The sequence below is a fragment of the Cucurbita moschata genome, unplaced genomic scaffold, assembly GCF_002738365.1.
Source record: "Cucurbita moschata cultivar Rifu unplaced genomic scaffold, Cmos_1.0 Cmo_Scf00041, whole genome shotgun sequence".
In the NCBI taxonomy this organism is placed as follows: Eukaryota; Viridiplantae; Streptophyta; class Magnoliopsida; order Cucurbitales; family Cucurbitaceae; genus Cucurbita; species Cucurbita moschata.
In genome coordinates, this window is record NW_019268557.1 from 1,911,024 (window position 1) to 1,927,484 (window position 16,461).

Below are 16,461 nucleotides of genomic sequence, written 5' to 3' on the forward strand. Positions count from 1 at the left end.
AAAAAAAAAAAAAAAAAGAAACTAACTCTTTGGCGTTGGGAGAATTCATTATCTTCGGTTTTTGTAATGTTTATCAATGAATGAAATAATTTCCATCTTATGTTCATTATGAATAAACACTGTCTACTAGCTATCTGTAGCATTGTAAGTATATTAATGGAGCTGCATCCTCCTATCATGGTCAGTGTATATATGTATATACATATATAGTGCATTTTTTCCAACCTTCTTTTTCAAAAATGGTTATTTGGTACCTTTTTACAGGAGTTACGGGAACGTATCCAACCCTACTTTTTGCGTCGTATGAAGAGTGAAGTGTTTAACGAGGATAATAATCAAGCTGCTACCAAACTCTCTAAAAAGAATGACATTATTGTTTGGCTCAAATTGACTAGTTGTCAGGTTCGATCAATTATTTATCAATTTTCTTCTTGATCACATCATTCAAAGTATAATAATAATGCATTCCCAAATTAATTGATGCAGCGAAAACTTTATGAAGCTTTTTTGAAAAGTGAATTGGTACTTTCAGCATTTGATGGCTCACCATTGGCTGCTCTTACGGTACTTCTCTTATTCTGAAGCACAGTGTTTGCGCTGTTGGAACAATTAAATATCTAAGAAAATTCTATTATTATGCAATTTACCTATCATTTACTGCTTTTCTGTTGACACTTGACAGTGCTGTTTGCTTCATGTGGATTGTCTTAGAACTAATGAACGATGGCTTTTTTATTTAAGAACATTCATTAAATACAATGCCTTTACATCTCTTCTTTTGGAATTTTATGCCCTACTATTCACAATGCAAGTTGCGCTAATTTTTTTCCCAATTTTTTTTTTGAATTAGAAAATTGAAAGAAAAACTAATCCACCATTTAATAAAGCTGAGATCAAGTGATACCCCCCGCCCTCATCTATGTTCTAACACTATCTTTTCTTTCTTGAAATGGCATCATCATCCACCCATGCCACAAATGGGGGAGTGCCACAGGTTATATGTAAGTTAATTATTCATTTGGTATGGTGTAGATTCTTAAGAAAATATGCGATCATCCACTTCTTTTGACGAAAAGAGCAGCTGAAGATCTATTGGAAGGAATGGAAACTGTGCTAAGCCCAGAAGATGCTGGTGTAGCAGAGAAGCTGGCAATGCATTTAGCAAATGTGGCTGATAGGGATGATTATGAAGTGTATAATGACAATGTCTCTTGCAAAATATCCTTCATAATGTCTTTATTGGTTAGTGATGTTTGATTGAATCCGTTGTTGAATTTCATAAAAGCTAGTATATTCAATATAACGTCCTTTCTGTTATTGGCAGGATAATTTGATCCCGAAGGGGCATAATGTTCTAATCTTCTCTCAAACTCGCAAGATGCTCAATCTTATTGAGGTTGGCTCTGACTTATGCTGACGTTTGGTATTCAAATGACACTGTTTCATTACAAAATAGGGTTATTGGTTCATAGTGCAAAATGTCAGGATGATTGATGATAAATATGCTATTAAACAACTTTGATATGAACAGTGGCATGCAATTTATCCATCCAAATTTCTTTTTTTAATAAGAAACAACTTCTCGTTGATATAATTAAAAAAAATTAAAAGTTAAAAGGGACATCTTTAATAGAATGTACTTGTTCGTGGGAGTATTTGTTGTGTGAAATTGAATAAAAATGCACCAGTTCATGGAAACTTGAATTGGCATCTGCAACGAGTACCACCGTTTCTAATCAAGATGTTTAGAAGTTAATGTTGAAGTAATTAATATAGGTATTCTTTTCTCTGTAGGAATCACTATTATCCAATGATTATGAGTTCTTGCGAATTGACGGTACTACAAAAGCCACCGACAGAGTAAAGATTGTAAATGTAAGTAAATTTCCGAAAGACTCTAAGATACATTCATATAACCTTAGTCTTGATATGAACTTTTTTCCCCCTTCTTAGGATTTTCAAGAAGGTAGAGGACCTTCTATTTTTCTCTTGACATCTCAAGTTGGTGGTTTAGGTCTTACACTTACCAGAGCAGATCGTGTAATTGTAGTAGATCCTGCCTGGAATCCAAGGTTCTTGAAATATATATGTTTATTTCTTTCTCATGCTTGCATCAACGTTGCAGCTCAAATTTGTTGAAGAATATCATGACTAAATATCTTCTTTCAATTAAGGCGGATTTCTATATCTTTTCATCTTTTTTTTCTCTGCTATTATTGTTTCATTTTATTTTATTTCTTTATGGTTATACATGAGAAAATTGTCATTGATTGGTTAAACAGTAACAAACATGTTTTAATTAAAGTTAGTTTCCTACAAAATGACTGAAAAGATAGTTATGGATATTTCTTCATAAGTTTATTTTCCTGTTTATCTGTATATCTTTGATTGAATCAATTAAAGAAATAAGCCACTACCAGCAATTAACTAGATGTTCTCAATCTGTTTGTAGTACTGATAACCAAAGTGTTGATCGAGCATACCGAATTGGACAAAAGAAAGATGTTATAGTGTACAGATTAATGACCTGTGGGACTGTTGAAGAAAAGATCTACAGGAAACAGGTAATGTTTGTTAGATGTACAACTCTTATTAAGCATAGATGTTAAATATATATGTGACATACACAAACCTGTGGATGTAGATTAGTTTACTGGCCAAGTGGGTAAACCTTTTTCCCTATACATATACCCATGATTTCTCCATAGACCTTATTTGTCAGTAATTTTGTTTTGCGCTCCTGCTGGGGAAGGCTCATAGACGCCTCTGTGAGAAAATAACCGTTATACATTTTTTAAAAAAAATCCATTTTTAATTTGAACGGAATACTATCACTTGTTTTGATTTCTAAAATGTATTTGTAGATTTATAAAGGGGGCCTGTTTAAAACCGCAACAGAGCACAAAGAACAGATACGGTACTTTAGTCAACAGGTAATACATGTAAATAATCTATTTGTTTTGCCTGTTGGATTGTGTGGTTGACATTGTAAAATTTTCAGGATCTTCGGGAGCTTTTTAGCCTTCCAAAAGAGGGGTTCGATATATCTGTCACACAACAACAATTGCATGAGGAACATGATCGACAAATTACGATGTACGATTCAAATAATAGATTCCACTAAAGCATATGATAAGGCATCCAGATGCATGTTCACATTTAACACTTTATGCCTATGGTTTACAATACAATAATTTAAAATTTTTGATATTGTCATCTGACTACAGGTTTCAAGTGATACTAAATTTGACCAAGGTGGAAAACACCTCAATATTTAGCATTCTGCGTTTTGGAGAGATTTGAATTTTAGATGAAAACTCTTTTATCAACTGGACTGTACTAGTTGAGTAGGATCATTAGTGGATTATATTAGTATGATTTGTTAAGAGTCTACGGGGTTTGGTAAATATGATTTCGATACCCTACATGTTTACACTTCTATTTGGTCGAGAATTTGCGTGAGAAGAAATGAGTGTATTAGCAGTTAGGTTGATAATTAGCGTCCTGATTTGTCTTACTGTTTTACTAGTCTTTGAAGTCCTTTGGGGCTGCTAAACGGGAGACCATAACCGACATTTTGCAGTTGTCAACATTTTTTTCTTTCCACTTTTCCCGTTTTCACTCGTTGTTCATGGCTACAGGGACGATTCTTTGAAATGTCACATAAAGTTCCTGGAAACACAAGGTATTGCGGGAGTTAGTCACCACAATTTGCTCTTCTCTAAGACAGCTCCAGAACCTGTGCACGTATTGGAGGAAGAAGAGGCATCGTTCAGGTAGCTTTATTTTACGTTCCACTTCTATTTCTAAGCATTTAGCCAGGGAAAACATAAAAAAAAAAATTGGCAAATTTTAATCATAATTTACCGCAGGATGATGGGAAAAAAGTGTGAGATGAGATCGGACGATAATATTAATTCTTTTTTGGAAGGGAGGGATTTGAGTACTTTTAGTTCCCATGTACCAGGGTCTAGAAATAAAAGTAATCAAACATGTTAAATAAGTGTTGTTTGCAGGAGGCTGCTATATTTCATATTTGGTGTTTCGATCATCATAAGTCTTGTCCTTATTTAAAAAACAAAAACAAAAGATAATTATAAGCCTTGCAATGTTCTTTACCCTTTTAAACTAACCAGTTGTATGTTAATATGGTTGTAGGAGGAATAAGGAGTTTGCTTTTGGTGAAAGAGCAACATCAAGTTCTTCACCCGATCCTGATACAAATGGGTATGAGTTCATACGTTACACTTTTCAGTTACCGAAGAAATACATTGTCACATGGTGAGATAACATCCTTTACGTTGCTTCCAGGGCAAGGTTTGCTTTTAACCCAAAGGATGTGAAGTTGAATAGATTTGCTACAAATGCAAGCAGCAGTCCAAGCAAGCCAACTGAAAGGGAAATCAAAGAGAGAATCAATCGGCTGTCCCAAACTCTAGAAAATAAGGTACGGTTCTATGCAACTTTCCCTTTTGAATGACAGTTCAAAACAATAAAATCTTGACACAACCAGCAAACAATGCCTTATTTTTTCCGGGGTAGCTCAAAAAACAGATCCAATCCAACAAAATCAAAACAAGACATAGTTACTAGAGAGTCTATTTACCAATGTCCATAACGAGCCATTAAACCTCTAGATCTCGCCACCTCCCGGCGTCGTTTTGGTTTTAATTCATTTGATCCAAACAGCTCAAATTTTCTTTGGGTGAATGAATGATCAGGTCCTTATCTCAAGATTACCAGACAGGGGAGAAAGAATTCAGAAGCAAATTGTTGAACTGAATTTACAGCTTTCTGAATTGAAGAGAAAAGAACATGAAAGTGAAGTCATCGACATCACCGACGAGTTTCAGAAGGTGCTGAATGTATAGTTTGTATTGTGATGTGAAGACTGAATCTTCTCACGAGTGAGGCTTGAGGCTGACTATATATGTATTTTGAGACAAGAACTGAGGTTTTGTTCTTTAATATGCTACACAAATCATCGAGTCTTATCCCTAAAAAATTAATCGAATGTGCATCTAAACTATTATTTAGTATTATAAACTCTTACCCATGACATATCCTAAATAAATTTTGGTTTGGGATTCATGGTGTTACTCTTTCATCAACTCCCAGTTCTCTAGCACTTCACTGCAAAACAAGAAGAGTCCTACAAGTTTTTCTATTGTGGCCACGACCACCACACGTCCCACACAATCGTAGAGACGACTCTTTGTCAATCGATACTGGTTTTTCCTTCCTTGGCCTCCCTCGAGACTGCCTCTCTCAATCCCGGGATCTCTTTAGGTATCGAAAAGCAATTTCCCGTGTCCTCCAAGCTTTATCATAAGATATAGTAACTCCAAGTTGTTCCTCTACATCCTTGATTATGTCATTTGGTCTATAATCAGATGCACCTTCCTCAAACTTGGACTTAATCAGCTGACCAACAACCCAACTACTGGCTTGATGATGGTTGCAATGAACTTTCTCTGTCAAACAAGTATGGACGATGTGGAACTTTCTTATCAAGAAGCAGTCCGAATCGTTCATCTTCGATGCACGAAATCGCCACTTACAGCTTTTGTCTACACATAAAATGAACAATAAATCTCTTGTCGAACGCCTTACCTTGAACTTGAAATTTCCCCTTATGGCCATAAGACTTAACTTGCTCTGTACATCCTTCTTGCTTGGGTAAGTCTGACCCACTGCTATAGTATCATCCGACATCAACTGCTCAACAGTTAAATTTTTTGGTACATCAGTGTTCAGCTGCTCAGAATATAAGCACGGTTGAATGCTCGAGTTCAATGGATCACATGTTACATATTCTTGGACGTCTTTTCTGCCATTTCGGATGGTAAAACTATCGAAATACATATCATTCGAGGTATGGGGATGAATCTCATCGCTACAACCGTACGTATCGTCTTGCATATGCTTGTTTTCTACCTCATTATCATGTCCTCTATCATCATTACAATCATCATGTTGATGTTGATCAACATTTTGCATCTCATCATCACAATTCAAGTCTGCCTGAGGGCCACAGCTTATGGCAGTTGTGTTTTGTTCTTCAATTTCAGTAAGAGCAAGAAAGGGAGGAATTTCAGACTTTTGTGCAGTAGGAACAAAACCAGAAGTTTGATTACTTCACTTCCAGAATCGAACGCAACCGGATAACGTACCTCCTCCCCTTGATCTAGTGATTCTCTACGTTTGATAGTGATGCACAACACGGTCGTCTACAAGATTCTCACCAATGAAAAACTCGACATAGACTTTGTCCAAAAGATCGATATACGTAATCTTCTCATCGACGATGATTCCTTTTAGTTCGTCACCATTGAATTCAAAACCATTCTCACTAAAAATCCAATTGCCATTATACATAACCAGAATTCGCACCGGAGACATCCTGAAAACATGATATGTTACATTAGAAACTAGGAAATACATTGGGTTTACAGGAACGAATACATTGATTTTGCAGCCTCCAACCGTTGGTCTCTTGGTCCCTTAACACTTAACCCAATATGATCTTGTCCCAAGACATACTGATTATTACTTTTTCCATTTTGAATTCAACACAACAGTCAAACATGGGGGATTGAACCGTTTGAGTTCTTGATCGAGAGCATATGACTTAACCAATTGAGCTAGATTTATGAACCGTTTGAGTTCTTGATCAAGAACATATGACTTAACCAATTGAGCTAGGTTTAGGTTGACTACTAACTAATGATTACTCAAAGGTGTGATTACTCAAAGGTGTAATCTATTAACGAAGCTAAGCCCTAGATTTTGAATTAGAGAAACTGAATGCCATCAACACAAAAAACTTATTGCAACGCATTAAATCAAAGGAATAAACACAACCTAAATGCACGAAATCTGAAACAAGGAAACTTATAGAATTGAATCACAGTAAACTCAATCTCCATAGCTATAGAAGAAGACGAACTCCAATTAACCATTAACGTCAAATATTTAACATTGATATTCGGGATTTTCAGAACCAAATGGCCACTGCGAACCGAGAGAATTGGAGTAATTTCGAGTGGAACCGAAAACTTACAGAAAGGGAGAGAAATCAAGAACTGTTTGTGTGAGCGACGAGGAAGCCCACCGGGGCAGCGTGACGGCGGGGCTGATTTTCGCGCTACGGCAGAGGCAGTTTTATGGTCTCAAAATAGAGTAATATAAAAAATAATAAATTTTATAATCGTTTCACAATTTTGCCCTTGTAGAATGCCGCTCGGCCATTACCCTCCAAAAACGCCGTTGTGTTAGTGTGCCTAAGACGCAACAGTCACCGGCAGTCATCACAAAATGGCGAACTCCATTGAAGCTAAGCTCGAACTTTTCCTCCAATGGTTACAGGTAACAATGGTGAACTTATTCTCAGTTCCTGAATAGGTAATCGAAAGAAAACGATGTCAGAAAATTAAGCAGCTTAATGGTTTCAGTTTCCATGATTCCGGAAATCAGTAGCATCTTATTTTTCAGTCAAGTGGTGTTCATATGCGTGTGTAGCTGAGTTATGAATTAGAGTTCTTTGGCTTTTCATTTACTGGGATTCAATTTAGGTTAATGGAGCAGAACTTCGAGGTTGCACGATCAAATATAGCGATTTAAGCAAAGGATGTGGACTTTTTTCTGCTAACGATGCCTCTGACGGTATTCCAAATTTCGATCTTCTTTATTGCCACATTGAATTGTATTCATGCGGGTAAATTTATGCGGTAGTGTTTGAGTATGAAGCCAAATTGCTTGGCAGTTTCTTTGGCTTTCGCTGTTGTTTGATTATTTGAGAAATAAATATCGGGCTAGAAGCTCATGAATTTCTATGTGGAGAGTTTATCATTCAAAGTTTTTATCTATTTTTTTTATACACACGACCTATTTTGGAAATGAATTTGAATTTCGTAGATGTGCCATACAAATAATTCTAACTAAAGGCGTCTATGAAAGATTAAGGAAAAAAAATAAAAATAAAAATAGTAGTTCGTTTTCATAATAATCACTTCTATCAAACTTGATGTTGGTGGTACGGTGCATTAATAGTAAATCTGGTTTTTCCAGTGGAGGTTGGTGATTGTTCCTGCAGAGTAGCTCTGGTGACTAAATTCAATGGAATTGGTATATAGTCTCTAAATAATTTGGTGGGCGAGAGTGAATTTGAAGGTAGGAAGAAATAGTAATATTCTTTTTATAAGGACTCTTGGATGCTGGTAGCTGCTACATAGCCAATTTTCTAGGCTTCCTAGGCTCTTTGTTCTCTGTAATGATGATGATAGATAGATAGCACATCAGTCGCTGGTTATGTGATGAGCACATCAGTCCTAGGCTCTTGGGCCTCCTGTTCTTGCTGTGAAACTATGAGCCTTCCAACAGCCCAGATTAGCGACAGTTGACTGATAAAAGCTCAGATGTTCTCTCTGCCAAGTCTATTTTCGTGAAATTTTGCAGAGGGGAGGTCTCCCTTCCCCTGGCCTTTTCTTGAACTTTTTTGCAATACAGAGTCTCGAAAAAGTTAAAAAATTTCTTTGAACTTAAAACTTCTTGGTATTAACATTTAACATACAAGCTAGTTTCCAGACCAAACACCATCAAATTTCCCTCTCTTGTTGCTACTTATGCAAGGAACATTGGAAAACGTTAGACACTTCTCTAGAGTCGCCTCCTCTTGAAAGGACTTTAGAAGTTTTCTGATCATCAATCTTTAGAAGTATGGTTACTTATTGAAAAAGAGAAGCTAACACACTTGCTTTTGTAATCATACTTGTTAGGAGTACTTCAGGGTAACTTTTGTCATAACTTCTCAGTTTCTCTGGGAACTAAATCATTTTCTTACTTGTGCAGGGGTTCTATTAGTTGTTCCCCTAAATTTAGCTATTACTCCAATGAGAGTTTTGCAAGATCCTCTTTATGGACCAGAGTGTAGAGCAATGTATGAAGAAGGTGAAGTAGATGATAGATTTTTGATGAATTTATTTCTCATGGTTGAGCGGCTTCGTGAAAATTCTTCATGGAAACCGTATGTATCTTTGACATTTCTTAATTTATGTTTCTGATAAACGTTCTTTCTAAATGATCATTTACTTTTCTGTCTTATAGTTGGTGATATCTCAGTGATTTAATTATCAGGTACCTTGATGTGCTTCCTGCAAGATTTGGGAATCCACTTTGGTTTACTGATAACGAGCTTTTGGAACTGAAGGGTACCACACTTCATCGAGCAACTGAACTGCAGGTGCGAAGTACATTTTGCTATATGTTATATGAATCTTAGTGTTAGTTCATACAGAATAGTTGCTACTGTCTTATCACCTGAAGAAATGGAGTCAATTTATTGATACTGTTGAATACCATTTATGATCAATCTTCATGATCAACTGCATGAGTCTCAAGGTTGCACGTTAAAAATGATGGTTAATGCAGTTGTAGTTTACCCCTATTGCCCTTAATTTTATTTTGTTTTACAAATAGATGGCCAGGAAATCACAGGTATCCCCTCCACCACACACACACACACACACACAGAATCTCACTGTACATGGTTATATGAATCATCATGTTCTGCATTACAATTTTATGGTGATGTCTCATACCAGACTTACCTGTTAACCAAGAATCCATTAATTTTTTTTTTCTTGTTTTGCAGAAAAATTCATTGCAGTCATTGTATGAAAAAAAAGTGAAGAAATTGGTTAATAGATTGTTGACTCTTGATGGGTCTTCAGTAAGGTCTGTAACTTGGATGCCATTTTCTCCTTTTGTTTCAAATTGATCATTTGGAAACAATTCTTTTTTTACTGTATGTCCTTAGAAAAATTTTCCTACTTTGATATACGATCGTATCTTATCCTTAAAGTTCCTTATTTTGAGGAACCATAGAATCTTTGAAGTGGTTGAGAGGTCCTCAGATGTGTAGTTCCTGGTTAGGTTCCACTCCATGAATCTCAGTGGTCTTTGGTGTTTAAAGCATTTTCTGATTATCCTTTAGGTCTTATTTTGCTTGATTGGAATTTCTTTTTATTACTCAGCTCATTTGTCTGGATTGTTTGTCTTTATTCCCCCTTGTATTCTACAAATGAAAGTTTGGCTTTTTTTTTTCTTCTTTTTTTTTTTTTTTTAAAGTTAGACTTTGCTCTGTCTGTTTTTGTCTTTAATGTTGTATCACTATGCTGTTCACTGATGCAAAGGAAAGTCATTTTATGTGCTATATTCTATTTTCATTTTTTCAGGGAGTTGAGCTTTGAAGATTTCCTATGGTATGCAACTTAGCAGGATAGTTTTATCTTAATCTTGTTTAACGAGCCTCTGCTTAACTATCCATTCATGTTTCATCCAAGATCGAACATGATTATTTTTTAGGGCAAATTCCATTTTTTGGGCACGTGCCTTGAACATTCCAATGCCACATGCTTATGTGTTCCCTAAAATTGAAGAAGAGATTGGAAGTGTCTCCTTGACCGAAGAAAATACTGAGGTTTCAATTTCTACTGTCTCCGAGGTGCAGTTGGCTTGCCCGAAAAATGAAGAGGGTGCTCGCCCTTGTACCTAAGTTATTTGAAGTTGGTTTTTGTGATGATATGGGGAGGAATTATTTTACGTGAACTTACAACTAATTCAATCTCAGGATGTGAAGATCATCGGATGACTGATAGCACAGCTAGTGAAAAAACATTTGGGCCTTTGAAACAAGAAACTGTTTGGGTGGAGGGTCTTGTTCCTGGCATTGACTTTTGCAATCATGGTGTGTAGAAATTTATCAGATACTACAGTTCTTTTGATCCCTTGTTCACTTTTGTGTTTATTTCACTTTATTCGGAACAAATTCTATACAGATGATGTTTCATTGCAATCCTGTATGAATTCTTTTTTTCTTTCACCAATAGAATCATGTTATAAAAATGGATTATCGATTGGGTCAGAGATACCTCCCGGAATAGTGATCAACTTTTTCAAGTGTATAAGTTATAATTAAAAAAAAAACGCAAAATAACAGGAAATGCCTGTTTAAACTTTGTTTTCATGGTAGTGTTGAAGAGATTGAATGTGCTGTCTGGAAATTTTTTGGAGCTGTTGGATGGAATGAATTTTTCTTTGGATGTTTGCTTGTCAACATTGTCTGATACTGGCCATGGTTGCGAAATTCTGACATCAGTCACTCTCTGACTAAACGTCATACTTTCAGATCTGAAAGCAACAACAACATGGGAAGTTGATGGACCAGGATCAATTACTGGGGTGCCTTTTTCAATGTACCTCCTCTCTGGTATTGTGACCTTTTCTGGTCTTATAATGCCTTTTACTCTTCAATGCTTATGTTGGAATTCCATATCCTTTCTCCACCCCTTTTTTTATCCTTCTGTTTCATATGATCTAGACTTCTCCCTTCTAGAATTCAGATTTCTTTGAGCTTTGGTGTTGAAATGATTAAATACTCAACTTTGTTGGAAAAGTGAGGACCTCTTTGTTATCTTTCATCAACTTCATTTTTCCCCCGAGGCCAATGAAACCATCTATTCCTTGTTGTCATTTCACTCTTCCATTCCCTTTTCAGTATAATGTTACTGCATATTTCTAACAGTTCTTTATACTTGATATATCCGGAAAAGCTGGTGCAAGGTCTTCTGGAATCAAGGAGGTTTCAATCAGTTACGGTAACAAGGGGAACGAGGTATCAATTTTTAGTTTCGAAAATCTTGTCTGTGAACCGTGAATATTGCTTTCTTCTTTTTATACTTGGGCATATATGATAGAAGGAAACATCTTTAGCTTACTCTAAATTAAATTGTTACGTCCACAGTTTTCTTCTGCATTGAAATTCCTTTACAGAATGAGCTTATTGTTTATTATTTTTATTCTTTCTTTCTGATAAGGTTATATTTTTTTCCATCCTTGGCAGGAGCTTCTTTATCTTTATGGATTTGTCATTGAAAATAATCCAGATGATTATCTCATGGTAATGCTATCTAACACAGTAGGACTACTGGACAATGTATTCTCCGTTTTCCTTTAGTTAGGGGTATGTAGGAGGGTGGGTTTGGGTCAGTCTTCTGTCAACGCTGACTCTAAGCCTGCCGACGATTTAGGAGATTGAAGAAAAATGAAGTTGAATATTTTTTTGTTTTACAATTATACAAAGTCGAACCAATCAAACCAATTCAAATCATTTGGATTTTCAATTTTTGTTTACGCCCTCCACTTATAAAGATTTGTTTTCGTATATACAAAAACCAGTTGTTTGATGGGTGGTATGTAGGTACACTATCCTTTAGAAGCCATCCAGAATGTTCCCTTTTCTGATTCGAAGATGCAGCTCCTTGAAGTACAGGTTAACGATTTTAAAATATACGTTCATAGCTTATATTGCATTCAATGGTTATAATATTTAACAGATAGTATGTTTTACTATTTGTAAATGTTTAGTCGATTCATTGTCTGGACAAAAATGTTGAATCTAATGAGTTCAAATTTCTATTTTCAACTCCTGTTTACAGAAGGCTGAAATGCGATGCCTTTTACCAAGAAGATTGTTGGATCATGGATTTCACCCACCAAAAACCTCAAATATCCAACAAAGTGATGTCTGTAGCAACAGAGCCTGCAATTACAGCTGGAGCGGTCAGCGCAAGATACCTGCTTACTTGGACAAGCTGGTTTTCCCTGAGAAATTTTTAACTGCCTTAAGAACTATATCTATGCAGGAGGATGAGCTTATGCAGGTTTCATCATTACTGGCAGAGGTAGGGCTAGAACTTTTGGGTTCATTTAAACCAATATGCTGAAGCTCCTTGTTGCTTGGTGCAACGTTCAGTAATAATTATCAGAAGTAGATATAACCATTAGTGGTCTTGAATGTGAAAATCCGTATATTTTTTAACGCCCCTTTTGTTTAACAGTAGTAGGATTGGTCTAAATCTTTGTATGAGGACGAGAGACCTCAAGAAGTTAGACTTTCGATGAAGTGAAAGTTGATCACACATTCTAATCATCATGCACATTTTTTCATAGACAATTGACTACTTGGTCTCACCCAATCTGAAACAGGAAAAACAGAGAATAGAATAATCTTTTAATGATAAAGAATAATGTGAAACTCTTTGCTCTTGATCATGATATTCCAGGAAGTTTTGTTATTCAATATATTGGTAACTGATAATATCTTTCTTTAAATATTATCTTACTGGATGTTGTACAGAAATTTTTTATTCAATGAGAAGTTGAGGTGCAACATTATGAGCAAGCTATCGATAATTCTTAATGTAGTTGCAAATTCTCATGTTCTGAAGTAATATTTATATGAACTTGAAAGTATATTTCTTTTGTTGAGGAACTTGAAAAAATTATTTTCTTGTCAAGCTTAATATTTCTGCTAATTGAAATTATTTTTCTTCTGTAAGGTTGTTGGACCTGAAGGGGATAAGCAGCCCACTGAAACTGATGTCGAAGCAGCAGTCTGGGAGGCTTGTGGTGACTCTGGAGCCTTGCAATTACTAGTTGATCTTCTTCAAAAGAAGTAATTGCTGGATTGTATTTTAGCGATGTTTGTTCTACTTTCTATACTCAAAATGCAATATTAATCATAACCCTCGTAGGTGTCCTGAGAGGAAGTTTGAGTTGTGGCTCACTTCAAGTCCTCTAATTTTTATTCCTCTTTTTTTTAATAAGTGAAGATATCCTTCTGAAACTCTACTATCGAAAAAGCATTTACAAGGCATCCCTTTTGAGTTTTGAGGTAACTGATGGTAACCGTCCATGTTTTAGGATGATGGATCTTGAAGAGGGCACCGGAACTTTGGAAAGCGACACTATGATGCTAAAAGAGGTCCAAGTGATTGAAAGCATGAACGTAAATGGCTCATGTCCGGAATCTGCAAGGTACCATCCTTTATTGGTGATTAAGTTTTAACCTTACAATGGTTTTTGTGACTCTAGTACATGGAAAAGAAATAATCTGTTTGTAGTTTTCTAGATGTGTTTGTGTTAGGATAGAGGGAGAGGTTCATCAATACCAAATTGAATCACGTTTACGTGGCTTCAAATTTGTGAGATCTCACGTTGGTTAGGGAGGAGAACGAAGCATTCGTTATAAGATGTGGAAACCTCTCCCTTGCAGACATGTTTTAAAAACCTTGAGGGGAAACTCAAAAGGGAAAGCCCAAAGAGACCAATATTTGCTAGCGGTGGGTTTGGGCCATTACAAATGGTATCAAAGCTAGACACCAAGCGATGTGCCAGCGAGGAGGCGGTGTGCCCACAAGGACGTTAGGCTCGGAAGGGGGATGGATTGTGAGATCCCACATCGGTTGGGGAATAGAACGAAACATTCTTTATAAAGGCGTGGAAACCTCTCCCTAGCAAACGCGTTTTAAAACCCTTGAGAGAAGCCTAAAAGGAAAAGTCCAAAAAGAACAATATCTGCTAGCGGTGGGCTTGGGCCGTTACAAAATTCTTCTATTTTAGCATCTGAAAAGAAACTCTTCCCATTTTGATTATCTTAAGAGTCCATCAATTCTTACAATTGTTATCTTCCTCCATTCCCATTCTCCTCGGCCGCAGCAGAAGGTCAGATGATGACAGGAAGGAACGAAAATTGGTGAGCAGGAACCAGTGGTGTAGCATTGTTTATCGCCAGGGACAGAAGCAGCTAACCACTCTATTTCTGAAGGAGGCAGAACACGCTTTGCAATTGTCTTTAAGCCAGGAAAACTGAACATCTCTTAAGGTTTCATCTGTTTCTTTGTTATTTAAATGCATGGAAATGTCTGCTTTTTTCCTGATCTTTCTTATACTTATCTTGTCGATGTTTAGATTTTGTGCCCATTGATTTCCTTATATTCTTCGTAAATAACATTGTCAAAAAGTTGTGCAGGTCCTGTGTCTTTTCTGCAAATATTCTCTGATTTCTTTCTTTACACAGATTTTAAAAGAAAGTTGTGATGACGTTTTTTCTTAGTAGGGCTTTTACATTCTTTTAAGGGTGGTGTGTTAAGGTTATTTCCATATATTGTTCCATTTGAACTCTTCTTTCTATGCATGTGTAGGGTTGTGATAACTGGATCGAGCGACCCAGAATACTATATTTTCGGTACCTTACCAGTAAGAGTAGCAAAACAGTAGATTTATGACCTATCAAGAATGACTTTCACACCGCTTTAAGACGTCAGTTTTTTCGAGCAAACTTCTGACCTACCGATAATTAGTATTGTTCATCATCTCTATGAGCAAGAACTCTCCTTTGTTGTCTTCATAAGTTTCGTTACGCTATGCTCGATAATACGAACCTAATCTGTATGAATTAGTAATATTTTATATCTATTTTAAAAAAAACAATTTATTTATGTATTATTGGCCCATTGAGACCAGCTTTGATAGTTTCATTAAATATTGGGTTGAAAAAATGCTCCATTTCTTCTATCCCACAAAGCCCCACCCCAAACCCTATGAAATTGGTAACAAATTTATTTTGTATAGAATATATATTTAATTTATTTTTGGGTATTAATTAGTCAATAAATCTAAGTGGGGGCAGAAGTGTAATTACCACACCAAACTCTTCAAGAGGACATAAAACACCTTTGGAGCAACTGACTACATCCATTTCATTAATTATTTAATTTTCTTGTCTTCTTCCACACTTTAACATCATTAGATTTATACCATTTTTTTAATATATATTTATTTATTTTATATTTTCATTGTATTATCTAAAATTGGTTGATGAAAATATGAGTTGATTTCAAAACCGATGACCCCGTCTTTTTTTTTTCTTTTTTGAGTTCAAATAGGAATGAAGGTCGAGAAATTCAAATCTCTTATCTCTCTTTAGAACGTTCAGAGCATTTACTCATATTGACCGTTCAATCTTTATTTATTTTGTTTAGCAACCACAGATTCATTCGTTCATTCACATTTTTTAAATAATAATTTTGAAAAGATAAATTAATCATTTTATATTCTATTATCCATTTTAAAAATAGCTTTTTAAAAAAAAAATTAAAATTCTCTAAATAAAAAATTATTAAAAAAAGAAAATAAGAGGAAAAAAAACAAGAAATCTCCTTTTATATATATATATATATTTTTTTAATATTAAAAACTAAAGCATTTAATAATGTTTGAAATATCGTATTCAAATGTCACATGGTTGAATTTGGCCATAAATAAATTCTCCATCACCAAAAAAAAGAAAAAAAAAGAAAAGAGGAGGGCCCACAGAACTAAGGCATATGGGGATTCACGTGAGAAGCACGTGTTGGTGGGGACAGAAGTGCTTCCGGACGAAGTGCATGGGAATATAACCCACGTGAAACCTCTTTGGTCTGCTTCCTGTCTCCCCCCCCCCCCCCCCCCCCCCCCCCCCCCCCCCCCCCCCCCCCCCCCCCCCCCCCCCCCCCCCCCCCCCCCCCCCCCCCCCCCCCCCCCCCCCCCCCCCCCCCCCCCCCCCCCCCCCCCCCCCCC

General features: G+C 36.2%; 3 protein-coding genes across 7 annotated transcripts in view; 2 read left to right on the forward strand and 1 right to left on the reverse strand.

The window, feature by feature from the left end:
* LOC111432959 (protein CHROMATIN REMODELING 24) overlaps positions 1-5,036 on the forward strand; it is a 10,208-nt gene extending 5,172 nt beyond the window's left edge. For both annotated transcript variants that reach the window (XM_023069785.1, XM_023069786.1), the window contains exons 11-23: positions 265-402; positions 487-564; positions 1,033-1,242; positions 1,325-1,396; positions 1,795-1,875; positions 1,954-2,072; positions 2,453-2,564; positions 2,865-2,933; positions 3,002-3,096; positions 3,642-3,776; positions 4,159-4,227; positions 4,312-4,447; positions 4,722-5,036. In XM_023069785.1, coding sequence (XP_022925553.1) covers positions 265-402; positions 487-564; positions 1,033-1,242; positions 1,325-1,396; positions 1,795-1,875; positions 1,954-2,072; positions 2,453-2,564; positions 2,865-2,933; positions 3,002-3,096; positions 3,642-3,776; positions 4,159-4,227; positions 4,312-4,447; positions 4,722-4,871 — 1,464 coding nt within the window. In that variant the 3' untranslated portion in view covers positions 4,872-5,036. The remainder of the gene's footprint in view (positions 1-264; positions 403-486; positions 565-1,032; positions 1,243-1,324; positions 1,397-1,794; positions 1,876-1,953; positions 2,073-2,452; positions 2,565-2,864; positions 2,934-3,001; positions 3,097-3,641; positions 3,777-4,158; positions 4,228-4,311; positions 4,448-4,721) is intronic.
* Positions 5,017-7,152, reverse strand: LOC111432963. The gene is made up of 2 exons (XM_023069795.1): positions 7,064-7,152; positions 5,017-6,403 (listed from the first exon to the last, which is right to left on the reverse strand). Exon 2 carries the CDS (start codon positions 5,998-6,000, stop codon positions 5,269-5,271), a length of 732 nt encoding a protein of 243 aa, XP_022925563.1. The 5' UTR covers positions 6,001-6,403; positions 7,064-7,152; the 3' UTR covers positions 5,017-5,268.
* A 35-nt stretch (positions 7,153-7,187) lies between these two features.
* Positions 7,188-15,286, forward strand: LOC111432960. Of its 4 annotated transcripts, XM_023069788.1 has the most exons (17): positions 7,188-7,368; positions 7,575-7,665; positions 8,851-9,025; positions 9,136-9,241; positions 9,653-9,735; positions 10,236-10,262; positions 10,366-10,535; positions 10,631-10,747; positions 11,189-11,269; positions 11,613-11,674; positions 11,903-11,959; positions 12,260-12,331; positions 12,498-12,743; positions 13,401-13,516; positions 13,765-13,878; positions 14,554-14,725; positions 15,045-15,286. In XM_023069788.1, exons 1-16 carry the CDS (start codon positions 7,318-7,320, stop codon positions 14,711-14,713), a joined length of 1,728 nt encoding a protein of 575 aa, XP_022925556.1. In that variant the 5' UTR covers positions 7,188-7,317; the 3' UTR covers positions 14,714-14,725; positions 15,045-15,286. The 4 variants fall into 4 exon arrangements, with proteins under 4 accessions (XP_022925556.1, XP_022925555.1, XP_022925557.1 ...); XM_023069787.1 differs by lacking the exon at positions 15,045-15,286 and having other exon boundaries at positions 14,554-14,871; XM_023069789.1 differs by lacking the exon at positions 15,045-15,286 and having other exon boundaries at positions 14,560-14,871.
* The last annotated feature ends 1,175 nt before the right edge of the window (positions 15,287-16,461 follow it).

What these genes read in the sequence shown, in the direction of transcription:
- LOC111432963 (XM_023069795.1), bottom strand. Translation starts at nt 6,000, where the DNA reads ATGCAAAATGTTGATCAACATCAACATGATGATTGTAATGATGATAGA.
- LOC111432960 (XM_023069788.1), top strand. Translation starts at nt 7,318, where the DNA reads ATGGCGAACTCCATTGAAGCTAAGCTCGAACTTTTCCTCCAATGGTTA. An exon ending in ATCCAGATGATTATCTCATG is followed by an intron (nt 11,960 to 12,259) that starts GTAATGCTATCT and finishes GGTGGTATGTAG; the next exon opens with GTACACTATCCTTTAGAAGC. An exon ending in TTTCATCATTACTGGCAGAG is followed by an intron (nt 12,744 to 13,400) that starts GTAGGGCTAGAA and finishes TTCTTCTGTAAG; the next exon opens with GTTGTTGGACCTGAAGGGGA.